Raw genomic sequence first — 27,212 nt, 5'->3', positions numbered from 1 at the left:
CGGACGGGCGGAAGCGGAAGTGCCTGCCTGGAGCCCAAGCTGAGAGGGTGTACCTGGCGCTGGCAAGCTGGCGCCGGCAAGCCGGCGCTTGTACCAGCTATGGACTGCTACACCGCGAACTGGAACCCACTCGGGGACTCTGCGTTTTACCGGTGAGCCGCCCAGGCCTCCTGCCCACGGCCTGGTTACCCCGCTAGCCCTCCGGCTCGAGCCTTCGGGCGGAGCCGGCGGCGCGCAACCCCGCTTCTACGGGCGGTGGGTCTGCCCCTCGCCGGCTCTCGCCCTGTATCTACCGCTTAACGCGCAGCCTCCTAGGGCCGGGCTTTCCCCTGCTGCGGAGAAGGAAAATGAGGCAAACCTGGTGGTCACACAAGTAGGGGCACAGCCCAACTCAACCCCAGGGCTGTCACCCTCTGGAAGAACGCTCACATCACACTGTGGGTGGCCGCCCTCTGGAGACAGTGATTTATCTCCTGCCGGGAAGTGCTGCGGAAGTCAGACCATTGGATACTCCTGGGGGCCGGGGTTGCACTGCTTGCAGGTGACATTACTGACCAAGGCTAGGAGAAAGCGAACCGCCAGTAAATCAGACGGCGCCCTGCTAAGGTCACTCCTCATGGGAGTTGTGGAGTCCTGAAACCACTAATCTTTCTAAATGTAGACTGGTCATATCATTACCCTAATTAGAATTTTTTGCAGTACCTTCCCTTATAAGATAAAGTACAAACTCCTTATCATGTTATATCTATAAACCGCACCCATTTGTCTCTTCAGCTTCCTCAACTGTTACCCAAAGCTGTGTTCAGTTGGGCAGAACAAGAGCTCAACACACCATGATGTTTCCTGGCTCCCTGTATTTGCACTAGCCTGCAGTTCCTTTTGTGGGCACTGCCATTTCCCTCCTTACTTCATTGGAGAATTGTAGCTCATCCTTCTGGGCTTAGTTTAAGGGATTTTTCTGAAACCTTCCCTGATCCAATCCCAATAGAGTGACTTTCAGCTGACTTTCCTTTGGGTCTCAGTGCTAAGGTTGTTACTTACGACACATTAGGGCAATATTTGTATAGGTTTCTTCTGCTAAACCAAATTCCTTGAGGGCTGAATGCATATTTCTTGCATCCCTTTATCCCTATTATGTATTTAGAACAGTGCCTGCTATGTGCGTGCATGCTGAGTTGCTTCAGTTGTGTCCAACTCTTTGTGGACTGTAGCCTGTCGGGCTTCTCTATCATGGGTTCTCCAGGCAAGAATACTGGAGTGGGTTGCCATGCCCTTCTCCAGGGGATCTTCCCAATCCAGGGATTGAACCCTTGTCTTCTGTGTCTCCTGCTTCAGCAGGCAGGTTCTTTACCATTAGTGCCATAAAGTTTTTTAAAAAAATACTTTGTTGATTGCAACTGAAGAGCACAAAGAAATCACACTGGAGTCATTTCCATAGAAGACAGCTGTTCATGCTAGTGAAACCATAAACCATTGCTATTCACATATTAAAACTTTTCAGTGTAATTTTTGATGCATAAAATGTCAGCTCTTAACACTTCTGAAATGGACAAATGCCTTGATGCAGTTTTTAGAGATCTGTTGCATTTTCTTTTGTTTCTAATTCTTATTAATATGCCTTATATTTATAAGAATGCCTTGTAAACATTCACAATATGTACATCGTGAAAAAATGGCAAAAATTTAGTGTGAAGTCAGTAGGAAATAGCAGTGATTTAAACTATTTTTGTGGAGAAGGGATGTCACTTGACATGGGTTGCCATGTAAGTTAGTGTTTACAACACAGAATATACTTTTAAAAGTATTGATTTGTATTACTTTTGAAAATATGTGTTGCATACACAGGCTTGTTACAGTACTGAAAATGATGACCTCATTACCATAGAACTTCTGTGTATCATATGAAGTCTTAGCTTTGTTTATACACTAATAAAGTTTTAAATGAGTAGAAGTGTTGAGTGCATGCTATAGACATGACCACTGTTGCTAGCCTACCCTGTACTTGCAGAAAGGAGTAAAAGTGTTAGCCCTGCTATAGAAGATGTATTATTCTTGGTAATGGGTATTGAGCCTTTGTGTGCTAGACAGACAGACAGAAGTGTGCTCAGTCACATCAGACTCTTTGGGCACCCCATGGACTGTAACCCACCAGGCTTCTCTGTCCATGGAATTTTCCAGTCAAGAATACTGGAATGGGTTGCCATTTCCTACCCCAGGGGATCTTCCTGACCCAGGGATCGAACCTTGGGTATATCTCATGCATATCCTCCATTTGCAGGTGGAGTCTTTACCACTGTGCCACTTGGGAAACCCTTACAGGTTCTCTGCCAGAGTAAACAAAAATTTAGTTTAAAGTTTAGGTGCAGATACTTGGTTTTATTTGTATTTGTGCATAGTCTTATGCCAGGACTTAAATAAATGTTCAAATAAGTGAATGAATGATAAACAGCTGTCACACATTTCAAGTTCTATCTACAGGATAGGATTCTTTTGCATTGGAAGTGGTGTTCTGGAAAAATGACTAATTTGGGAGGGCAAGGAGAGGGAATGGTGTTGATTCTTGTGAGGCTCCAGAATTTTAGCTACTTTTATCCTAAAAACCTAGTTTGGGATAATACCATTAAATAATTTTGCCCAACCCATTGCCAGGCAGAATGTATATTGGGTCAATAAAAAGACATGGGCCCTTTCTGCCCTCAGATCTTTTACAGCCAGCATGGAGACAGCTGGTAACTGCTAATCATTCTATTATACAGGGCTTCCCTGGTGGCGCAGTCAGTAAAGAATCTGCCTGTGATATAGGAGACCAGGGTTCAGTCCCTGAGTCAGGAAGATCCGCTGGAGAAAGAAAGGGCAACCCACTCCAGTGTCTTGCCTAGAAAGTCCCATGGACAGAAGACCATGGCGGGCAACCGTCTATGGGGTCACAAAAGTTGGACATGACTTAGCAGCTAAGCCACTACCACCAATGACTCTATTTGGGCTTCCCTCATGGCTCAGTGGCAAAGAATACACCTGCAATGCAGGACACGCGGGTTTGATCCCTGGGTTGGAAAGATCCCCTGGAAGAGGAAATGGCAACCCACTCTAGTATTCTTGCCTGGAGAATCCCATGGACAGAGGAGCCTGGTGGGCTTCGGTACATTGGGCCGAAAAAAGCTGGGCACTACTGACCACATGAATGACTGTTTGATCATGAGCACTGAGGTTGGGGCTTCCCTGGTGGCTCAGGTATAAAGATTCTGCCTGTAATGTGGGAGACCCGGGTTCAGTCCCTGGGTAGGGAAAATCCACTAAAGAAGGGAATGGTTACCCACTCCACTATTCTTGCCTGGAGGATTCCATGGACAGAGGAGCCTGACAAGCTAGAGTCCATATCGTCACAAAGAGTCAGACATGACTGACTTAACATTTTTTCACACTTTTCACGGAGGTAGAAGATTATGTAGGACCGTCAGAAAGCATATAACAGTTTGGTAAGTGAGAGGTAAAGAGGACTTTCTGAAGTAGACAATGCCCCATCCAGAAGATAGGAATATTTAAATGCAGGGAATGGGATCCAAGAATATATACAAAGGTCCTGACGAGGAAGAGACAGGGACATTCTCAATGACCTAAATAGAGCCAGCATGGCTGCAGTGTCATACTGTTGCTTTTGTCCTTTGTCTCTAATTCTTATTAATATGCCTGTACGTTGTGGAAAAAAAATCGCCAAAATTTTAAGTCAGTGAAGTCAGTGGGAAATAACAGTGATTTAAACTATTTTTGTGGAAAAGGGATATAACTTGACATGGGTTGCCATGTAATTTAGTGTTTTCAACACAACATATACTTTAAAAAATACTGACTTGTGTTACTTTTGAAAATATATGTTTTTCAAAAGGCAAGGGGTGAGGACAAGAGACAGGTAAGTGTCTTCTCCCAGCAGCCATACCTTGCAGGGCCTTATAGACCATTTTTATTTCAAGAACGATGGGAAGCCTGAATGAAAGGATTAATGTGATTGAATTTGCCTGTGTGTGTGTGTGTGTGTGTGTGTGTGTGTGTGTGTTTTAAATTCATTCTGCAGGCAGTGGGAGTGGGGGACAACTTGAAAGGTGCAAGCAAGAATAGAGCCAAGGGAGACTAGGTTGTAGTCTTAGGTTAGGAGGCTCATGGACTAGACCAGGGAGAAGTTGATGGCGGTGAGCACCAGAGATGGAGAGAAGGGGGCCAGTCTGACAGATGGTAACGGCAGAAAGTTGAAGGAGACTGTGATGAGTTGCACTTGATAGGGAGGAGGAAGAGCAGTGAATCCAGGATGACTTAGATTTGAGTCTTAAAAATAATGAGAAAGGAAGAGTGAATTTGTTGGGGAAGAGAATGAGCTTGGTACTGAAATCCGTGTTTCAGGTACTTTAGAAACATCTATATGGTGAAAGAAAGGAGACTGAAGATACTACATTTCGTGCTCTTCATAGGAGAAAGGTTAGCTATTTTAGTAGGTTTTATGGGTTGGTATGTTTGTTTTGCATGTATAAACATGAACTGTTAAAAAAAAACTGTGGTTAAATATACATAATATAAAATTTACTATCGTACTCATTATGAAGTATGATCTAGGAGTGTTAAGTATATTCACATTATTTTGTAGCCAATCTCCAGAACTTTCTCATCTTGCAAAATTGATTCATTAAATATTAACTCCTCATTCTCCCCTTGCCCCAGCCCTGGCAACCACCATTCTGTTTTGTGTTTCCATAAATTTGACTACTGTAGGTAGCTTGTATAAGTGAAATCATAACAGTATTTGCTTTCTTGTGGCTGGCTTATTTCATTTAGCATACTGTCATCGAGATTTGTAGAATGTATCAGAATTACCTTTTTAAGACTGAATAACATTCTAATGTATGTATACACCACATTTTATTTGTGCATTCATCTGTCAGTGGACACTTGGGTTACTTCCGCCTTGTGGCTATTATGAATAATGCTGCTACGAACAGTGGTGTGTGAATATCTCTTTGAGATCCTGTTTTCACCCAGAAATGAAATTTCTGGATCATATGGTAATTCTGTGTTTAATATTTTGAGGAACTTTTCTATTGTTTTCCATGACAACTGCACCATTTTACATTTCCAGAAACAATGCACAAGGATACTGTAGTAGTATTTTTTTGTCTTTTAAATTATTTGTTTATTTTTGATATGCTAGGTTTTTGTTGCTGTGCATGGGCTTTCTCTATTTGCAGCAAGCAGGGGCTGCTCTTTGTTGTGATGCACAGGCTTCTCAATGCAGTGGCTTTTTTTGTGGCAGAGCACAGGTCTAGGGCACTTGGGCTTAGTGTGGTTGTGATGCACAGGCTTAGTTGCTCTGTGGCTTGTGGAGTCTTCCCGGACCAGGGATCAAACCCACGTACCCTCCATTGGTAGATGGGTTCCTGTTCCACTGGACCACTAGAAAAGTCCAGCAGTATTTCTTTTTAAGGCAGTCTGGAATTAAGGGGTTATAAAGAATCCATATACCTGCCAGTGTAGGAGACGTGCTTCAATCCCTGGGTCAGGAAAATCCTCTGGAGAAGGAAATTGCAACCCACTCCAATATTCCCAGTATTTTGGGGAAATCCTATGGACACAGGAGCCTGGCAGGTTACAGTCCATGGCATCGCAAAGAGTCAGGCACAACTTAGCGACTGAACAACAACAAAGGTGGTCTTTCTTCAGGGCCTGGGCATTTTGGAATTGATGGAATATTCCCCATGCTAACCCTAATGTGTTTCTTCCTCCTCAGTGTTCTGATAGCCCAGCCTGGACAGGCTGGAGATCATCTGTTTTCACACAGCTCTTCTCTTACTGCAGTGAGTCATGCTTTTCCAGCAGTTCAGCTGCACTGCAGCAGGGATTTTATCAGTGCTTCATGGAGGGGCTGGGATTGAAACCTGCCCTGCTGACAAAGGTCGTCTAGTCACAGCTATGGTTTTTCCAGTAGTCATGTACAGATGTGAGAGTTGAACCATAAAGAAGGTTGAGTACTGAAGAATTGATGCTTTTGAACTGTGGTGTTGGAGAAGACTCTTGAGAGTCCTTTGGACTGCAAGGAGATCAAACCAGTCAATCCTAAAGGAAATCAACCCTGAATATTCATTGGAAGGACTGATGCTGAAGCTGAAGCTCCAGTACTTTGGCCACCTGATGCAAAGAGCTGACTCACTGGAAAAGACCTGATGCTGGGAAAGATTAAAGGCAAAGGAGAAGGGGGCAGCAGAGGATGAGATGGTTAGATAGCATCACCAACTCAATGAACATGAATTTGAGCAAACTCTGGGAGATAGTGAAGGACAGGGAAGCCTGGCGTGCTGTATGTAGTCCATGGGGTCACAAAGAGTCAGACACGACATAGTGACTGAACAACAACAGGACCTGCTTTAGTGATTTTCTGGTATTTAAATCCAGGGTTCATTTACTACTACTATGGGACTTTCCACTTCAAGGACCTGCAGGTAGAAGAGAACTATGTAGCTGGCCTTCCTCACTGAAGATATGACCTATCCTTACAAAGTTCTCACTTCTAGACTTTTCTGAGATGCCGTTCTCTCTGCTGCTCTCAGTGTGCCCATCTGTACCGCTTGCCAGCCTTATGGCATAGCTTGAGTCACCTCACTGTCCCTGAGAAGCCTTCTTTACCTTGAAGGCTTGAGGGGGTGGCCTGTACTTTGTTGCTCTTTGCTCCCTGAGCCTTACTCCTGTACCCCTGCACCTCTTTCCCACTCCAGTCTATGTCGATGCTAATGTCCTAGACTGCCACTGAAGGCTTCTTGATCCCTCCTCCCAATTGCTGACTTTACCTCGTGCTTCCCAGAGAGCTGGAAGTGATGGCCTGGAAGGGCCTAGGCTTCCCTGACAAAGTCTGCCTGTTGTGTTCCCAGCCTGCTGAGGAGATATGCCCCCACTTCCCTGTCCTCTGAGAAACCATGCGCCGTCTACCCACTCTCATGTCACCTCAGGTTTCTCTAGCCATTCTTGCATAGGACTCCCTGCATCAAGGTCACCTAAGGTGCTGCTGCATGTAGCTTCCTAGGGCAGATCTCTGTTGTCTCTGGCATGAGTCCTTTGAATTTGATCTGTATTTTAATAAGCAGCCAGGTGTTTTTCAGTGTAGAAGACCTCTATATTGTTTTCCACCATCCCTACCCACAAGGGCTCACTATCAGATCTCAACTACTATATTCAGATCTCCCTAGCCTAACAGAAGTTCCCTATTCAAAAAATCAACAAATCCCTTTTTACCTCACCAGGGGTCTGGAAACTGCCATCTATACTCACTTCCATCTTCTCTCTTCCCACCAACCACTCACTCAGATAATCACGATGGTGTGATCACTCACCTAGAGCCAGACATCCTGGAATGTGAAGTCAAGTGGGGCTTAGGAAGCATCACTGTGAACAAAGCTAGTGGAGGTGATGGAATTCCAGTTGAGCTATTTTAAATCCTAAAAGACAATGCTGTGAAAGTGCTGTACTCAGTATGCCAGCAAATTTGGAAAACTCAGCAGTGGCCACAGGACTGGAAAAGGTCAGTTTTCCTTTCAATCCCTAAGAAAGGCAATGCCAAAGAATGCTCAAACTACTGCACAAATACATTTATCGCACATGCTAGTAAAGTAATGCTCAAAATTCTCTAAGCCAGGCTTCAACAGTACATGAACTGTTAACGTCCAGATGTTCAAGCTGGTTTTAGAAAAGGCAGAGGAACCAGAGATCAAATTGCCAACATCCACTGGATCATCAAAAAAGCAAAAGAGTTCCAGAAAAACATCTGTTTCTGCTTTATTGACTATGCCAAAGCCTTTGACTGTGTGGATCACCACAAACTGTGGAAAATTCTGAAAGAGATGGGAATCCCAGACCACCTGACCTGCCTCTTGAGAAACCTAGATGCAGGTCAGGAAGCAACAGCTAGAACTGGACATGGAACAACAGACTGGTTCCAAATAGGAAAAGGAGTACATCAAGGCTGTATATTGTCACCCTACTTATTTAACTTATATTCAGATTACATCATGAGAAACGCTGGGCTAGATGAAGCACAAGCTGGAATCAAGATTGCCAGGAGAAATATGAATAACCTCAGATATGCAGATGATACCACCCTTATGGCAGAAAGTGAAGAATTAAAGAGCCTCTTGATGAAAGTGAAAGAGAAGAGTGAAAAAGTTGCCTTAAAGTTCCAACATTCAGAAAACTAAGATCATGGCATCTGGTCCCATCACTTCATGGGAAATAGATGGGGAAACAGTGGAAACAGTGTCAAACTTTATTTTTTGGGCTCCAAAATCACTGCAGATGGTGACTGCAGCCATGAAATTAAAAGACACTTACTCTTTGGCAGGAAAGTTATGACCAACCTAGACAGCATATTGAAAAGCAGAGACATTACTTTGCCAACAAAGGTCCGTCTAGTCAAGGCTATGTTTTTCCAGTAGTCATGTATGGATGTGAGAGTTGGATTATAAAGAAAGCTGATTGCTGAAGAATTGATGTTTTTGAACTGTGGTGTTAGAGAAGACTCCTGAGAGTCCCTTGGACTGCAAGAAGATCAAACTAGTCCATCCTAAAGGAAATCAGTCCTGAATATTCATTGGAAAGACTGATGCTGAAACTCCAATACTTTGGCCACCTGATGCGAAGAACTGACTCATTGGAAAAGTCCCTGATGCTGGGAAAGATTAAAGGCAGGAGGAGAGGGGACAAGAGAGGGTGTGATGGTTGGATGGCATCACTAACCTGGTGGACATGAGTTTGAGTAAGCTCCGGGAGTTGGTGATGGACAAGGAAGCCTAGCATGCTGCAGTCCATGGGGCTGCAAAGAGTCAGACACGACTGAGTGACTGAACTGAACTGACCTGTGCGGTGTTCATGCTGCATCACAGCTATAGGCCATTGTATCAGGTTCTGTTACGAGGGAAGGGAAGTTGAGATTGACAAGTGTTCTGAGGCTGATGGCCTCATCCTCTACCGTATATTCGTGCTTCCCCCTTGTGACAAGCAAGTGGTCTGTGGAATGTGACACTGATAATATTTCTATGATTCTGGTTAGGAGATACCATACAGTGACTAAATCGGGGAAGTTTAACATAAAGAACTATTAACCTATGATAGCAAAGTAGCTATAAGGTAAAACTGTCCTTTCCTGGGGGCTGAGGATAAAGGAAGGAAAATTTGGAAGGGGGGTACCCTCCCCAAGCAAGGTTCTGACCTTGCTGGAGAAAGTATGGTTGCAGGTCACTGAATGGTGGGAGAGTTGCTGGTTTGCTGGGCCGGAGCTGATCCACAGTCACTGGATAAGCAGGAGGCAGCCCTCTTGGGCATAGATAGGGTGCAGGAGAGCCATAGCTGGTGGCCAGGTTCAGGGCCTTGCGCAGGGAGCATCAGGCTGAGCAGGAGACCTAGAGCATGCAGTATCTTGTGGCGAGAGCCACGGGAAGGTAGATGGCCAGTCCAGGCCGAGGTTGTGAGGGGTTGTGTTCTCTGGGTGCATGGTTGGGTCAGAGTGTCCTCAGATACCCTCATTCCCACACTGCTGACTGATCTTGCAGCTGCTGGAAACAGCCAAAGACTCCGTTCCTCCTACAAAGACCCTTTTCCACAAGGCCAGCTACTGAGAAAGCTTAACATCTCGCTCGCTGTGGAGCGCATATTGAAGGTTGAATTTGGCTCTGGGAGGTAATAAATTGATAACTAGCAGGGTCCTTTCTCTGGCTGGTCAGCTTCAACAAGCACCCTCTACAGACTTTTCAACTCCCTCACAGTAACCAAACAGCTCTGTATTTCTGCTTCACAGGATACTACCATCCTTCTTATTAGTATACTACTCTTTCTCCAAATGAGGAGACATACAGTCTTAAGTCATTGTATCAATCACTATATTAGTTACTCCTCAAAATGAGTTAGAGTATTACTGGATATTCTGTTACCTAAAAATTGAATTTAAAAATTAACCTTCAATAATTTGTGTATAAAATAAAAATGGCAAGGAGAGAAGATAATGGCTAGTATATGCCTATAAACACAAGCACATAACAAGCACAGAGAAAATGCATGAAGTGGCTACAGTGTTCATTTCTGTAGCTGTTCACAAGATCATAGTTAATACCTATGGCTTCCTTCTTCAGCTGCCCATCACCTACTTCCTTTGCCCTCAGCCAGAACCGTCACTGCTCTGTTCTTTACATAGTGAAGTGACCCAAACCTCAGTCATTCTGCTATTTTTTGATTGCTGAGGTTTTTCATTAACCTTTCCCGTTAGACATGGAAGTACCAAGAGGTGCCCCAGAAGTTCCCCTGGATTTTAGACAAAGTCCTCCTTGCCTCCATTATGTAGTAGCAACTTGATTTCCCCTTGGCCCTCAGGATATTACTTCAGCCAGTGGATTAACCCCATTTTCTTGCCTGTTCCTTCAGTGGCATAAGGAGCCCCAAATGGCAAGGTAGCACTCTTAACTTCCAATTCAGTGAAGCCATTGTTTTTATCCCCTGGTGGAAACATTCTTCCCTTGATGACTAAGCTTTACAAATCAGTAGGTCTCAAAGTTAGTGAAACTGGAAGCAATATTTTAAAATTGTATTTAAAAATTTTTTTAGCTACCCTGGGTCCGCATTGCTGTGTGCAGGCCTTCTCTAGTTGTGGTGCACAGGCTCAGTAGTTGAGGCTCTCAGTCTCTAGAGTGTGGGCTCAGTAGTTGTGGTGCACAGGCTTAGTTGCCTCATGGAATGTGGACCAGGGATCGGACCCATGTTCCCTTCATGGAGGGGCGGATTCTTAACCACTGAACTGGGAAGTCCTAGAAGCAGTATTTTAATAAGAGAGTCATTAGGTTTGTAATAATGAGAGGAGCCACTCCCACTTTCACCCCTTGACTCCCAGTCCCCCATGTTGTCTGTCTAGTTAATTCCATGTAATGGTCTTTGATGCAAAGCCTAGACTTGCATCCTGTAAGACAGAGCCCCATATTTGTAGGTTGCTGTCTCCTAGTTGGTCCTATAACTGAGTCATCAGTACATTTAGACCAGCCACTTCTGAGTAATGGGATGTAAGGTAAGGCTAGTTGATTCCATGTACCTAAGCCCACTGCTGCAATCCCTTTGTTATGCAATGAGATCCTTGATTATTGCAAGGCTTTGCAGACTGCTGCAGTGGTAGATGAGACATTCTTTAAGTACATAGATGGTGGAAGTTTGCTAGTGCAAAGGCATTACAGGTAAAGACAAATCTACATTCAGAATACATATTCCAGTGAAGACAGATCTTTGCCTCCTCTATGATGGAAGAAGTCCAGTGTAATCGACTCATAGGCTTCTCCCCTAGGAACAGTGCTATACTGGGGCCATGTATTGATCTCTGCTCTTAGCTGATTACTCAGCTGCAATCCTGAGAATCCACCTGCAATGCAGGAGACCTGGGTTTGATCCCTGGGTTGGGATGATCCCCTGGAGATGGGAAAGGCTACCCAGTCCAGTATTCTGGCCGGGAGAATTTCATGGACTATACAGTCCATGGGGTCCCTAAGAGTCGGACACGACTGAGCTCTCACTTAGTTGATAACCACTCAGCAGTAGTGTTAGCCGGAGAAGGCAATGGCAACCCACTCCAGTACTCTTGCCTGGAAAATCCCATGGGCAGAGGAGCCTGGTAGGCTGCAGTCCATGGGGTCGCGAAGAGTTGGACACGACTGAGTGACTTCACTTTCACTTTTCACTTTCATGCATTGGAGAAGGAAATGGCAACCCACTCCAGTGTTCTTGCCTGGAGAATCCCAGGGATGGGGGAGCCTGGTGGGCTGCCATCTTATGGAGTCGCACAGAGTCGGACACAACTGAAGTGACTTAGCAGCAGCAGTAGTGTTAGCCAGGTCATCCGTGGAGAAGGAGGCTCCCAAGACATCTGCCTCAAGTGAGGTCATCACAGCGTTTTCAAGCAGAGGAAGGCTAGTCTCAACACAGGAGGGCAAGCTGCTTCCACTGGTGAGGAAGACCCACGATGACTTGGGGGGTTCAAGATTGTCAGCTTCCTCTGGGTCTAACCAGTTATCTTCCTTCCCTGTTTCAGGATTCCTTTCTTTTCTAATTAGTGCCTTAACTTTCACGTGAGAGATGGTGTGCTGGAGGATTTAACTGTTATTGTTTATTTAACTGTTATTGTTTAACAACCCATACAATTAAACTGTCTTTGATTCGCAGCAGTAGCAGCTTGTGTGACTACAAGAAATAAGAGATTCTTTTAGGCTGTTATCGAAGCTTTCTGCGTCTCAGACCTTGTCATTTTCTTTTTGTAAATGTTCAAGTGCACTCAAAATAACTCATCCACACCATGGCCCTTATAATCATCATTACTGCCATACAATCAAGCACAGAAGTCATTCCCAAAGCATGTATTTGACTTGGCATTTTGCCACATTGAACTGCAGGTTTGATTAATTGTGATGCTGCTGCATGCAGTGGGTTACTATACTAACATCCGTTTCTCCTCAGTAAGGAACACAGCAGTGCACCCAGGCCTCAGCACGTGACCATACCAATCTTCAAATCCCATCTTTAGAGTCTGGAAGATCCCCTGGAGAAGGAAATGGCAACCCACTCCAGTATTCTTGCCTGGAAAGTCCCATGGACAGGGGAGCCTGGCGGGCTACAGTCCATGGGGTTGCAAAGAGTCAGACACGACTTAGTAGCTAAACTGCCACCACTACCACTCCTGGGGCCACTCCCTGCACCAGTTAGTCTGGGCCCAGTGAGGAGATGTAAACTGGGAAATTTTAATAAATATAAGGGATTATTACACTGTGATAAAGATGAACTGTAAAATGTGAGAGAAGTTTATATGGTAGCTTAGGACTAAGGGAGAGTACTCAAGGAACAACAAACTTGGGAGGGAGGCCCTTCCCCAGCTGAATACCAGTGAAAATGCAGTCGCAGGCCACTGGATGGCCGTGAAGTTTACTAGTTTCCCTGGGCCAGAGCTTCGCTGATAGCTCATTTGGTAAAGAATCCACCTGCAATGCAGGAGACCCCAGTTCAATTCCTGGGTCAGGAAGGTCGTCTGGAGAAGGGATAGGCTACCCACTCCAGTATTCTTGGGCTTCCCTTGTGGCTCAGCTGATAAAGAATCCACCTGCAATGTGGGAGACCTGGGTTTGATCCCTGGGTTGGAAGATCCCTGGAGAAAAAGGCTACCCACTCCAGTATTCTGGCCTGGAGAATTCCGGGGACTGTATCGTCTATTGGGTTGCAAAGAGTCAGACATGACTTTCACTTTTCACTTCACTGGGTCAGAGCTGGCCCATAGTTGATTGGCAAGCAAGAAGCAGCCCTCTGGGTTTCAGAGGGTAGGGGGGCACAGGAGAACTACAACTAGGGATCAGTGGTGTGGGTGTGTAGAGAGAGTTGGGGAGCTGATGCTGGTAGCCTGGAGCATACAGTATCTGTAAGGCAAGCCACAACTAGTGAGTTGGGTGCATGGTTGTGCAGAGAGGGTCAGTGGAAATGCTCGAGGGCATGGGCAGGGGAACCAGTGGCCAGGCATCGTGGCATGCAGAGGCAGTAGGCCCTGGTGGAGGCAAGAAGCCAGAAATGCTGTGTTTGTCCAGGGAGTCAGTCTAAGCGAGCCTTGGAGGTTGCTGCATGGCGGGGTCAGAGCATCACCAGATGTCCTCACATCCTGGCTGCTACAGCTGCCTGGCTGGAATCAGAAGAGCCTGTTCCTCATGCAGTGTTCCTCCAGCGCCCTCTGCTGAGAAGGCTCAACATCATGCTCACTGTGAAGGAGAAATGCTTAAAAGAATACCATCTGTTAACCACAGAAAACATAATGGAAGGGAGCTGAGCATCAGTGAATTGATAACTGGCATGCTAGGTCTGTTTAAATATCTATCTTTCCATCAGATTTCATCTAAGGATTTTAGTAACAAAATGTCAGAAGAAATGCGTATGTGGTATAAAAGTTCAAATAAATAACAAAAGTATATGGGTAAAGCAGTAAAGAATCTGCCTGCCTCTGTGGGAGATGTGGGTTTGATCCCCGGGTTGAGAAGATACCTGAAGAAGGAAATGGCAACCCACTCTAGTATTCTTGCCTGGAAAACTCTATGGACAGAAGAGCCTGGTGGACTATATCCCTGGGGTCGCAGAGTCAGATATGACCTAGTGATAAAGACCAGATACAGCCTATATAGCCAAATTGTCCATCTCCTTATTCCCCTCCCCCATTTACCACCTTCTCCAGAGGTAACCACTGTCTCTCCACACTGCCTTAGTGTAGAGGCCTATGAGTTTTTCTTTGTATCGACACACATACAAGTGAGTATATGTAAATATGCCTGTAAAAATGTGTGCTCACTTTTTTATTGCATAAGTGGATTCATGTTGTTCGTACTACATTGTATTGTGTCTTTTTTTACTTAATATATTTTCAAGGTCACTTCATGTCAATATACACAGTCACTTTGTTAATGGGTGCAAAATATTCCCCAGAATGGGCATACAATAGTTTATTTAACCAGTCTTGTTTGAATGGGCATTTAAGGAGATTTTTTTTTCCAGGATTTGTTTTTTTGGAACTATTTTAAACAGTGCTGCAGTGTAGTCATACTTTTGTATACTTGTGCAAGTAGTTTTATAGGTTAGATTTTTGAAAAGAAATGGCTAAGTTGGAGTGTGTGCACATTTAAAAGTTGGATACGTAGAGCTTCATTTTCTTCCATAAGGGTTGAACCATTTTGCACTCCCAATATGTGAGAAAGTTTTCATTTTTCCATACCTTCAGCAATATTGCATGTTATTTATTAACCTCTTAATTTTTGCTATTCACATGGCCAAAACATCAAGATAACTTTTAAATTCATATTTACCTAGTTGTTAAGTATGTCTCTTCATATCCTTTGATTATTTTTCTGTTGTGTTCTTTCTGTTGATTTGTAAAGGAGCTCTTTACATGTTCTCCATAATAACTCTTTGTTACAAATTTTCTCACTGTGGTCACTTGACTTTTATGTTTTAATTTTTATGGAGTCCTCATTTTATTTAACCTGTGTTCATTTCAAAGTGAAAGTGAAAGTTTCTCAGTTGTGTCCGACTCTTTGTGATCCCATGGACTATATAGTCCATGGAATTTTCCAGGCTAGAAAATTGGAATGGGTAGCCTTTCCCTTCTCCAGGGGATCTTCCCAACCCAGGGATCGAACCCAGGTCTCCCATATTCCAGGTGAATTCTTTACCAGCTGAGCCACAAGGAAAGCATGTGTATTAATTTTTAACATACATATGTTAAAAGTTCATGTTATAAAGTCTATCAGTCTTTTCCTTTGTAATTTCTGGGTTTTGTGTCTTGTACTGAAAGAATTTTCCATAGTTCACATTATGAAAATATCAGCTTTTATAGTCTCAAGTTTTTTATATTTCATTTTAAAATATTTTCACATAGTTATCATACAACCTTAGATCATTTTTCTTTTCATTTTCTTTTACAGTTAATTAAGAGTATTTTAAAGAACAGCAATCCTTTTTCACATGTGTTACATTTTTTCATTTTTTTCCCCCTTCTCATAGTTTGCCTTCCTAGTTTGTTTTTGATAGATTTCTTCAGCATATAAATTTTTTTTTGGCTGTGCCACATGGCGTGTATGATCTTAGTTCCCCAACAAGGGCTGAATTGTGGAGTCTTAACCACTGAACTGCCAGGGAAGTCCCTATAAAATTTTTTTAATGTTAATTATTTTAATAAATAACTATGACTGTAGTTTAAAAGCTCAGTCTCATTACCATCTCTTCTCTTCTTCAACTGATTCCACCCCTCACCTGCAAGTAACCACTGTTATTAATTCTTAGAACCTTTTCCAGAGTCTTTTTTTTTCAAGTAGAAGTAAGTATAAATATGTATTGTTTTTACACCTTTTATATACAAGTATACAGAAGGTTTTAGGAGAAGGCAGTGGCACCCAATCCAGTACTCTTGCCTGGAAAATCCCATGGACGGAGGAACCTGGTAGGCTGCAGTCCGTGGGTTCGCTAAGAGTCGGACACAACTGAGCGACTTCATTTTGACTTTTCACTTTCATGCATTGGAGAAGGAAATGGCAACCCACTCAAGTATTCTTGCCTGGAGAATCCCAAGGATGGGGGAGCCTGGTGGGCTACCGTCTATGGGGTCGCACAGAGTCAGACACGGCTGAAGCGACTTAGCAGCAGCAGCATACAGAAGGTCTTAAATTTTTATTTAGAAGCACTTGTTATTTCTCTTAGTGACTTCCACACTTTATATCGTGTTTAGGAAATTTGTTTTCTACTTTGAGATTGTAAAAATAAACAAGATTTTGTTCTGATGTGGCTTTATTTTTTAACATTTAAATCTTGAATTTCATCTAGAAAATTTTATTATAGAGATTAAGTAATGAAATAGCATTTGTTGTGATTCTTCCTATATGGCCCATTGTCTCATTGCAAGTATCAATTTGCCCGAGTTTGAAATGTTATCTTTATCATTGGGATGGCCAAAAGGCGCCTTCAGTCTTTTCTGTAAGATGGTTCTAGTAGCACTTAGTTGTCTTTAACTTCATTTGAAATAAGTTTGTTAGATTGTATTGTGACAGCTGTCATATCAGCATGCATGTTTTAAAAAAAACTTACCAAAATTGATGAATTTTTGTGTAACCATTTTAATACTGATCATGGAAGAAAAAGCAACATTTTCAGCATATTGTGCTTTATTATATCAAGAAAATATGAATGCATCTGAAACACACAAAAAAAGATTTGTACACCATTTGGAAATGGTGCTGTGATTGACTGAACATATCAAAAGTAGTTTGTGAAATTTTGAGCTGGAGATTTCTCACTGGATGATACTCCATGGTCCAGTAGACCAGTTGAAGTTGCTGGTGATCAAATCAAGACATTCATTGAGAATAATCAGTGTTACGCCATGAGGGAGATAGCCAACATATTCAAAATATCCAAATCAAGCATAGAAAATCATTTGCATCAGCTTGGGTATGTTTTGTTTTGGCTGCACTGGGTCTTAGTGGTGTTTCATTGCATCTTACGGAATCTTGTGTTGTGACGCATGGACTCTCTCATTGTGGTTCTCGGGCTCAGTTGCTCTGTGGCATGCGAGATCTTAGTTCCCTCACCAGGGATCAAACCTGTGTCCCCTGCATTGCAAGGCAGATTCTTAACCACTGGACCACCAGGGAAGTCCCCAACTTAGTTACGTTAATTGCTTTCATGTTTGGGTTCCCGTAAGTTACTTGAAGAAAAACCTTCTTGACCATATTTCCACATGTGATTCTCTACTGAAATTTAATGAAGATGTTCCATTTTTAAAACAAATTGTGACAGATGATGAAAATTGGATACTCTGTAATGATGTGGAACAGAAGTGATCATGTGGCAAGCAAAATGAACCATCACCAACTACACCAAAGGCTGGTCTTCATCTAAAGAAGGTGATTGTGTATTTGGAGGATTGGAAGGGAGTCCTTTATTACAGGTTCCTTCCAGAAAAATGATTAATTCCAAGTACTGCTCCCAGTTAGACCAACTCTGACAAAAAGCGTCTGGAATTAGTCAATAGGAAACACATAATCTTCTGTCAAGATAACACAAGACCATGTATTTCTTTGATGACCAGGCAAAAACTATAACAACTTGGCAGGAAGTTCTGAGGCATCCACTGTATTCAGCAGACATTGCACCTTTGGATGTCCATTTATTTTGATCTTTACAGAATTCTCTTAGTGGGAAAAAATTTCAATTCCTTGGAAGGTAAAGGTCACCTGGAAGAGTTCTTTAGTCAAAGAGATAAGTTTTGGGAAGGACTTCCCTGGTGGTGCAGTGGATAAGAATCCGCCTGCCAGTGTAGGAGACACGGGTTTGATCCCTGTTCTGGGTAGATCCCACATGCCTTGGAGCAGCCAAACCTGTGTGCCACAACCGCAGAGCCCACTCTCTCCGGCCTGCGAGCCACACCTACTGAGCCCCTGTGCTGCAGCTGCTGAAGCCCGCTCTCCTAGAACCAGTGCTCCCCAGGACAGGAGAAGCCCACTGCAATGAAAAGCCCAGGCACTGCAACAGAGTAGCCCCTGCTCACTGCAGCTGGAGAAAGCGCACATGTAGCGACGAATGCCTCCCACTGCCAAAAATAATAAATAAATCTTTAAAGTTTTGGGAAGATGAAATTATGAAGCTACCTGTAAAATGGGAGAAGGTAGTGGAACAAAATGGTAAATACACTGTTCAATAAAGTTGTTAGTGAAATTGAAAATTGTGTTTTTTATTTTTACTCAAAAAGCCAAAGGAACATTTTGGCCAACTCAGTACAACCTCTATCTAGTCTCCGGTCTTTTTCTGAACTGTCTTCTCTTCCACTGATCCTGTTTGCTTATTCCTGTGCCAAAACAAGTTTTAATTAACCTTGGCTTTTAAGCGTATTTGGTATTTGATATATATCTGTTTTCATATTTTCAAATATTCTTACATATTTTCTCTTTCAGATGGTCTTTCTCCTCCACCCCTCAAATGAACTATCGAATCAGTTTGTGCTGCCCTACCCACCAAAAAGTTGGGCTGATTTTTATTGGAATTCTTACCCATCTATAGATCCTTTAGAATATTTCCCCATGTCTTCTCTATCCTTGAGTAAAGAAATTTGATTTTGCTAAAAAATTTTGTTAGGCTTATTCTTAGATATCTAATAGTTTTGTTGATATCACAGTCAGGATCTTTTAAAAAGTTATGTTTCTAATTAGTTCTTGCTGTGGTATAGAAAACTCATTGGTTTAGAAAATATGTTGATTTTTGTTCATTATTTACTGAGCTCTTTCTTTCATTGTTTCATAGACTGCTTTGGATTTTCTAAGTAGGTAGTCTCATCATTTGTATTGATAAATAGCAATCTCTTTCTTTCTTCAAAATGGAAACCTGTTTCTTTCTTTTTTTTTTTTTTCCTCTTATTTTGGCTAGAAAACCATTTTTCTCCTGAATTATTTTGGCTAGAATTCCAAGAAGAATGTCAATAGAGGTGATAGAGCCTCTCTCACCTTCTGAGATGACCCCACTCTCTGTCTGTGGAGTGTGTTGCTTTTTTAATAAATCCGATTCTTACCTATCCTAAAATAGAGAGATGATGGGCATCTTCCTGGCCTTTAATGGGAAGGCTTCTGAAATGATCCTAGCTGAAATACCTTGCTTCTTGAACTTTGTCTTCTCTTGTATTCTGGAGGAGTGCCCTCTCCTTCTCAGTACCCTTTTCCTGCCTCCAACCATCTAATTATGGTGTTCCTCAAGCCTCCTCCTACATGCAGCACATGTCTCGGTGATCCATATACATTTCAGATTGCAGTCATCTTGTGGCAGTTTGTAATTTCGGTTACCTCCTCTGAGTCAAGCATTCACAGATTGGCATCTGTAGCCCACAACTCTCATAGCTCTGGGCTCACTAAGGAGCTCCTCTTGGATTTGTTTCAGGCAGTGTTCACTCAGTACCTCTAAAATTGAATTAATTATCAACAGGCTGGAGCCCTGGGTATAAGGCCCATAGCCAGATTCAGTGTTAAGAACCAGAAATAGAAGAAAGTCTGCCTAAGCTGACAGGCCCTCCTGCAGGGTCTTATTTTCTGCCAATGGAGACCCAAGCCAACCGCCTCACCCTAGTCCCACCTCAGTCTGTGCTCTACGTACTGGCCACATAGCCTGCCCTCCCAACACCCTCTGCTTCCTCGCCTGCTGTCCCTAGGATGTCCCTCGCAGTTTCTAGTCATCACCCTCCTCCTTTCCCCTGAGGGGACCTGTGCAGGACAGTTGGAAGCATTAGGGGGCTCCGCTGGTGCTCATTCCGTGTGGATGCAAGGTCATGACGAGGCTGATCTCTGCTTGTCTCTGTGTGGCCAGGAAATATGAGCTGTATAGCATGGACTGGGACCTGAAGGAGGAACTGAGGGACTGCCTAGTGGCTGCTGCACCCTATGGGGGCCCCATTGGTAAGTCACCCCTCTGCCACTGCATGCTTAGGGACCATGGGATGAACTCAGGGTCCTTGTTTCCTGGGGGCCTTGCGGTTGAGTGGTTCTTGCTGACCCATGCTACCTACCCCCACCCCACCTTACTGAGATGTTTTTAATTGTGGTTCTCGTGAGGCCTGCCACATGTGGTGTGGACCTTTGAAACTAGTTCATAGGCCTGCTTGGCCTGGGCCTGGGCAACTAGGACAGAAGGTTTCTTTTCAAACCGCAGCACTGCTGAGGAACCCCTGGCGGAAGGAGAAGCCCGCCAGTGCCCGGCCTGTTCTTGAGATCTACTCAGCTTCCGGGGTGCCCCTGGCCAGTCTGTTGGTGAGCACCCTGCCTTCCCTGGGGCTGGGGGCTTTACAGGGTTCTGCATCCTGAGGATAGCCTCTGGAGCCTCTCTCTCATCTGCAGTGGAAGAGTGGGCCCGTGGTGTCCCTGGGCTGGTCAGCTGAGGAGGAGCTGCTCTGCGTGCAGGAAGACGGAGTTGTGCTGGTTTACGGGCTGCATGGTGACTTCCGGAGACACTTCAGCATGGGCAATGTAGGGGGCCCTGGGGGCTGGGGGAAAGGGATGGAGTCTGGGACTCTCTCACTCCCTCAACCCACAACCCCTCTCTCCAGGAGGTGCTCCAGAACCGGGTTCTGGATGCCCGGATCTTCCATACTGAGTTTGGTTCTGGGGTGGCCATCCTCACAGGAGCCCACCGCTTCACCCTCAGTGCCAACGTGGGTGACCTCAAACTCCGCCGGATGCCAGAGGTGCCAGGTGAGCCCTGACACCCCTGGAGCAGCATTCACTGCCCACAGATGTGCCTTCTGTCCATGGGACCATCAGAGGCAGAAACTGTGGGCTTTGGGCAGTCTAAGGTGGTCCTTTTCCATGACCATAGGTCTGCAGAGTGCTCCCTCATGCTGGACCACAGTGTGCCAGGACCGAGTGGCGCACATTCTCCTGGCTGTAGGGCCTGATCTTTACCTCCTGGACCATGCGGCCTGTTCTGCGGTGGTGAGGAGCCGGGGTTGGGAGTGAACCGGAGGGACTGGGGGAGCCAGTGGGAGACCCTGAAAAGTCAGTCAGTCTGGTGTTCCCCCTGGCCCTGCCCCAGACACCCCCTGGCCTGGCCCCAGGAGTGAGCAGCTTCCTGCAGATGGCTGTGTCCTTCACCTACAGACACCTGGCACTCTTCACAGACACAGGCTACATCTGGATGGGGACAGCATCTCTCAAGGTATAAGGCACATCTCTCAGGGCACTATGTCTTGTCTAGGAAAGGTGTGTGGGGCATAGGGGAAGGACTTTTCAACCAGACTGGTGATGGCTGGGATAGGGCCATGACATTCCCTGCACTCTTTCAGGAGAAGCTGTGTGAGTTCAACTGCAACATCCGGGCCCCCCCGAAGCAGATGGTCTGGTGAGGATGGGGGAGGGGTGGTGTTCTCATGGGAGTGGATATGCACATAGCCTTGTCCCCTGGGACACATTGATTCATCCTATCTACTGACCAGAATAAGCAGAGCTCGAATCTTGTCTTCCCTGCTAGTGCACATTTGAGGGAAACCCCAGTTCCCGGTGGGCCCCAGGTGTGCCAGGAAGCTGATGGGCACAGGGAGAGAGGGAAGCAAATAAGTCAGTCAGAGAAGTAAGATAAAGGGCAGCAAGCCTGTGCAGAGTTCTCCAAGGCAAAGTGATATAGACAGTGATGTGGGAGACATGACTGTGGGCCAGGCATCCTGTGTATTAATCCCAGATGTGTGTGTGTGCACAGGTGTAGCCGTCCGCGCAGCAAGGAGAGGGCTGTTGTGGTGGCCTGGGAGAGGCGGCTAATGGTGGTGGGCGATGCACCTGAGAGCATCCAATATCCTTGGAGGGCTGCTGGGGGATAGGGGAGGGTGGCCTGCCCCGCCCCATCCCTGGTTATTCTCAGGAACCTTGACCACGCTCAGGTTCGTGCTAGATGAGGACTCCTACCTGGTGCCTGAGCTGGATGGGGTCCGAATCTTCTCCCGCAGTACCCATGAGTTCCTGCATGAGGTTCCAGGTGAGCCCTCATAAGAGCACTGAGTGACCAGGACGGGCTCGTCAGCACCACAGCTGCCAGACCAGTGCCCCAGAGCAGAATCACGGCACTGAGGCAGGGCTGAGGGTTTCCTTACCCCCCTGTCTCCCACTCACCATTTTCCTTCCCCAGTGGCCAGTGAGGAGATCTTTAAAATAGCCTCGATGGCCCCTGGAGCGCTGTTGTTGGAGGCTCAGAAAGAATATGAGGTAAAGCCCTGGGCCTCTCCTGGGGCCCCAAGCCACTCGCCTTTCCCTTCCCCTAATTGACCCAGCCCCTGTTTCTGCAGCCAAGTGCTACTGTTCAAGACAGGGGTTCAGGCAGGACATGGGCTGAGGCAGGCTGAGGTAAAGAGAGCTGGCTCAGTTGGACTGAAGGGACTCAGTGTCTTCTGTGTGGTGATAGGGAGGTGTAGGGAGCCCTTTCAGTCTAGTCATAAATCAGGGCTCTATCGAGAAATCTCAAGGCCTCATAGGCAACTGCGCTGATTGAGGGTGTGTGTGGACACCTTGGGTGGTGGGGCTGAGGGGATTTGGGCTCCGGCCTCGGCAACCTTCCAAACCTGCCACCACAGCCCAATGGGTTGGGAGCCAGACATAGAGGTGTTCTCGGTCATGACGCACTGTCCCTGGCACTTTCTCTCCACCCCAGAAAGAGAGCCAGAAGGCGGATGAGTACCTGCGGGAGATCCAGGAGCTGGGGCAGCTGCCCCAGGCTGTGCAGCAGTGCATCGAGGCTGCAGGACACGAGCACTGGCCAGATATGCAGAAGAGTCTGCTCAGGGTTGGCCTGGCTGGCAGGGCTGGAGGGAGGGCAGGGTTTGGCTGGCAGAGAGGAAAGCCCTTCATTGCTCTCTGGCCCTTTTTAGGCGGCCTCCTTCGGAAAGTGTTTCCTGGACAGATTTCCACCTGACAGCTTTGTGCGCATGTGTCAGGACCTTCGTGTACTCAATGCCGTTCGGGACTATCACATCGGAATCCCCCTCACCTATAGCCAGTATCCTCAAGTGTGCTGACAGGGTGTTTACTTCCAGGGGTGGAAGGGCAAGGGGATAGAGATGTCACCTAGAGGTCCTTGGCAAATAGGACTTACCTCCCAGCTGTTTTCCTTAACTAAATGAAATACAGATACAAGCAGCTCACTATCCAGGTGTTGCTAGACAGGTACAGCAAGCCCAAGGGTGCTGGGCTGAGGGCTGTAGGTGGGCGGACATTACAGCCCTTGCTGTGCTCTTGTGATCACTGCTTGTGATCTGTTTCCTTGGGATCAGGGAGGCTGGGGTTACAGACTGGGGCCACTCTGTCCTCTTTCTACCTTACTTTATCCCTTGTGCCCTTTACCTCCCTTGTCTGCCAGGCTTGTGTTGCGGAGGCTTTACCCCCTGGCCATTCAGATATGTGAGTACCTGCGGCTTCCTGAAGTGCAGGGCGTCAGCAGAATCCTGGCCCACTGGGCCTGCTACAAGGTGAGGATATAGAACAGAGTCCAAGAGCAATTCAGGGTTTACTGGCCATGGTGAGGTGTAGGAAATAAGTGTAGAGCTGAAAGAGCAGGTCTTGATCAAGGCAGTGGGGGTTGGGTTTAAGGGGTGAGAGCCAGACTGGGGACGCTTCCTTCTCTCTCCAGGTACAACAGAAGGATGTGTCTGACGAGGATGTTGCTCGGGCCATTAATCAGAAGCTGGGGGACACGCCTGGTGTCTCCTACTCTGACATTGCTGCACGAGCCTATGGCTGTGGCCGCACGGAGCTGGCCATCAAGGTGTGGGCGCTTAGCCCTCCCTGGATGCTCTGATGTGGGTGTTAGAGGCTCCCAGGCCAGCTCCTTCTCTCTGTGTCTTCCTCCTCATCCCACAGCTGCTGGAATATGAGCCACGCTCTGGGGAGCAAGTTCCCCTTCTCCTGAAGATGAAGAGGAGCAAACTGGCACTAAGCAAGGCCATCGAGAGTGGGGATACTGATCTGGGTGAGCAGGGTTTGGGTGAGGACGAGGCTGGGGACCCTGGGCTCAGTAAGGGCCTGGGCTGGATCCCCATCCCACCTTATCGTCCCACAGTGTTCACAGTGCTGCTGCACCTGAAGAATGAGCTGAACCGAGGAGATTTTTTCATGACGCTTCGGAATCAGCCTGTGGCCTTAAGTTTGTACCGACAGGTGTGTGCAGGGGCAGGGTGGGGTGGAGCCTGCAGAGCCCCTGAGTTGACTTTGCTGACTGCCCACCTGCTGTCCCCAGTTCTGTAAGCATCAGGAGCTGGAGACGCTGAAGGACCTTTACAACCAGGATGACAACCACCAGGAGCTGGGCAGCTTCCACATCCGAGCCAGCTACACTGCAGAGGAGGTCTGAGGGCCACAGGGCAGGTGTGGCCCACAAACTGGGCCATTGGTCTGGCTTCTTCTCCAGGAGTCTAGGCCTTGAGTGTGTCACACACCCCATTTCGTCCTCATTGTGGAGGGAGAGCTTGAGAAGATGTGAGGCACACAAGTTGGTCCCAGAGGAGCTAGTCATTCCCATTAGGGACACCAGTGTAGTGCTCCCAGCAGGAAAAGCTGGCACTGGTGACCCTAGCCACAGGGATGGGGAGAAAACTGCAGCATGAGTGGTGACGGCCGAGGTTCTCTGTGCTATGAGCTCCCTTTTGGCCTTTGCAGCGAATTGAGGGACGAGTCGCAGCTCTACAGACGGCAGCCGACGCCTTCTACAAGGCCAAGAATGAGTTTGCAGCCAAGGTTTGGCCCATTCTTCTCTAAGAACCTCCTCTCCTCACTTCTCAGTCTTCCTTCCTTGTCCCTCTCATCCCTGTCCCATCATATCCCTGTTCCCAGGCTACAGAGGATCAGATGCGGCTCCTACGGCTTCAGCGACGCCTAGAAGATGAGCTGGGGGGCCGGTTCTTAGACCTGTCTCTACATGACACAGTCACCACCCTCATTCTCAGTGGCCAAAACAAGCGCGCGGAGCAGCTGGCACGTGACTTTCGCATCCCTGACAAGAGGTAGATGAGGGCCTGATCTGCATTTGGGTCCTGGGACCCCCTACCCCTCCTGCAGTGCCTCCATGCCCAGCTTTCCCACAGGCTCTGGTGGCTGAAGCTGACTGCCCTGGCAGATTTAGAAGACTGGGAGGAGCTAGAGAAGTTTTCTAAGAGCAAGAAATCACCCATTGGCTACCTGGTGAGGTGGGGCCCTCCCTCCAGCCCATCTCCAGCGAGGCAATGTTGGGGAGATGGCCAGGCTCCAATGGTCTGTTCACCTATCTGCTCAGCAATCCTACAGAACTGGTGGGCACATTTCTGAGTCAGGCATAAGGGAGGATGGACCCAAGTCTGCCTGCAAATGTTGGAGGAAAGGAGACTGAGCTGCTTTTCCCCAAGGAAGGCCACAGGGGACACTAGTGTCTGAAGGAAAGTCCTTTGGCAGGGAGGAAGGGGCATAGGGAGAGTACATTTGCAAAGCAGTGGAGGATGTTGAGCTGTTTGTTTTCTGTGGCAGGCAGTTCAGAGGTGTGGTAGGTTGATCAAATAAGGGCAGCCATAAACTGCCCAAAACTCAGGCCCTGGGAAGATGGGAAATGCCTGCTGTGAGGGGTAACGGTGGATGGTGGACGCATAGAAATAATTGATCTCAAAGCTCTAATAGAGCTTGGGGTAGGTTGTTTTCACCCAAAGAGTTTTGAGATCACAACTGTTGTATGTGTGTGGGATAGGAATCGGGGATTATACAGACGGAAGGGTATATAAGATACATTGGGATAATGTATCCACTTGGCTTTGCTCATGGACAGAGGAGCTTTGAGAGCTATGGTCCATAGAGTCGCAAAGAAGCAGACACAACTGATGTAACTTCACACACAGGCTTTGCTCATAAGAGAGAACAGGAGGGCTTTACCTGATGTCTTTCCACCTTCTTCTCCTAAGCCCTTTGTGGAGATCTGCATGAAGCAACACAATAAATATGAGGCCAAGAAGTATGCTTCCCGCGTGGGTCCTGAGCAGAAGGTCAAGGCCTTGCTCCTTGTTGGGTACGTCTGCTGAGAGCCCTGGGGTGCTGGGTGGCAGAGCCAGTGGGCTGAGGAGAGGCACGATTTGTGCCCTTGGGCAGCTCGACACTATCTCCCTCCTGCTCAAACTGCAGGGATGTGGCTCAGGCTGCAGATGTTGCCATTGAGCACCGGAATGAGGCGGAGATGAGCCTCGTATTGTCCCACTGCACCGGAGCCACAGATGGGGCCACGGCCGACAAGATTCAGCGGGCTCGGGCACAAGCCCAGAAGAAATGAGGAGTCTACCTGCTCATCTTCCTGAGCTCTGGACCTGTCAGAAGTGTCCCTGCTCATCTAGCTCTTCCCACAGAGCAAAGCCTGAAAAGCTGGGGTGGGAGCCAGGGTTCTGGTTGTAAATAAAGTTGAAATATTTTATAGCAGCAGTCCCCAACTTTTTTGGTACCAAGAACTGGTTTCGTGGAAGACGATTTTTCTACAGACTGGGGGTGAGGGGATGTTTTCATGATGATTCAAGCGCACTACCTTTTCTTAAATTTATTTTTTGGCTTCACAGTCTTTATTGCTGTGCATGGGCTTCCTCTAGTTGCGGTGAGTGGGGGCTACTCTTCCTCGCAGTACTCAGGCTTCTCATTGCGGTGGCCTCTGTCTTTGTGGAGCATGGGCTCTAGAGCAAGGGTTTCAGTAGTTGCAGCGCACGGGCTTAGTTGCTCTGCAGAATGTGGGATCTTCCTGGACCAGGGATTGGACTTGTGTTCCCTGCATTGGCAGGCAGATCCTTAACCGTTGGACCACCAGGGAAGTCCCTCAAACGAGTTACATTTACTGTATATCTTATTTCTAATCTAATGCTGCTTCTGATCTGACAGGAGGTACCAGTCCCTGGCCTGGAAGTTGGGGACCCCTGTTTTAGAGCACTTGTTTTACGCAGTCTAGTCTAAGCAAAAACAGCTTGGAAGCAGAACCATCCAGATACCTAGCAGAACTTCATGTGTTTGATTGTGGGGTTCTGGAGAGAGAACTTCCCAGTGATATTCACAGACCCCTCTCTACAGTTACCAGGCAAAGTCCTCTCAAACTCACAGCCCCTGGGAAGATTATGGGGAGTGATAGCACACATGATAAGC

The 27,212-nt window shown here is 46.5% G+C and overlaps 1 protein-coding gene across 1 annotated transcript; it reads left to right on the top strand.

The window, feature by feature from the left end:
- The first annotated feature begins 31 nt into the window (after positions 1–31).
- Positions 32–26,507, top strand: VPS16 (VPS16 core subunit of CORVET and HOPS complexes). The gene is made up of 24 exons (XM_052650744.1): positions 32–152; positions 19,915–20,003; positions 20,257–20,354; positions 20,442–20,570; positions 20,651–20,795; positions 20,920–21,035; positions 21,136–21,258; positions 21,386–21,441; positions 21,796–21,885; positions 21,974–22,068; positions 22,219–22,295; positions 22,738–22,869; positions 22,955–23,082; positions 23,214–23,249; positions 23,443–23,551; positions 23,713–23,847; positions 23,943–24,051; positions 24,142–24,239; positions 24,319–24,426; positions 24,738–24,815; positions 24,912–25,081; positions 25,163–25,259; positions 26,003–26,106; positions 26,220–26,507. The coding sequence occupies exons 1-24, from the start codon at positions 100–102 to the stop codon at positions 26,362–26,364; spliced, it is 2,520 nt and encodes an 839-aa protein (XP_052506704.1). The 5' UTR covers positions 32–99; the 3' UTR covers positions 26,365–26,507.
- Positions 26,508–27,212: the final 705 nt, after the last annotated feature.

Source organism: Budorcas taxicolor, chromosome 13, assembly GCF_023091745.1.
Source record: "Budorcas taxicolor isolate Tak-1 chromosome 13, Takin1.1, whole genome shotgun sequence".
NCBI classification, from domain to species: Eukaryota; Metazoa; Chordata; class Mammalia; order Artiodactyla; family Bovidae; genus Budorcas; species Budorcas taxicolor.
Note: the sequence above shows the minus strand (reverse complement) of the source record. Positions and strands in the feature narration are given on the sequence as shown.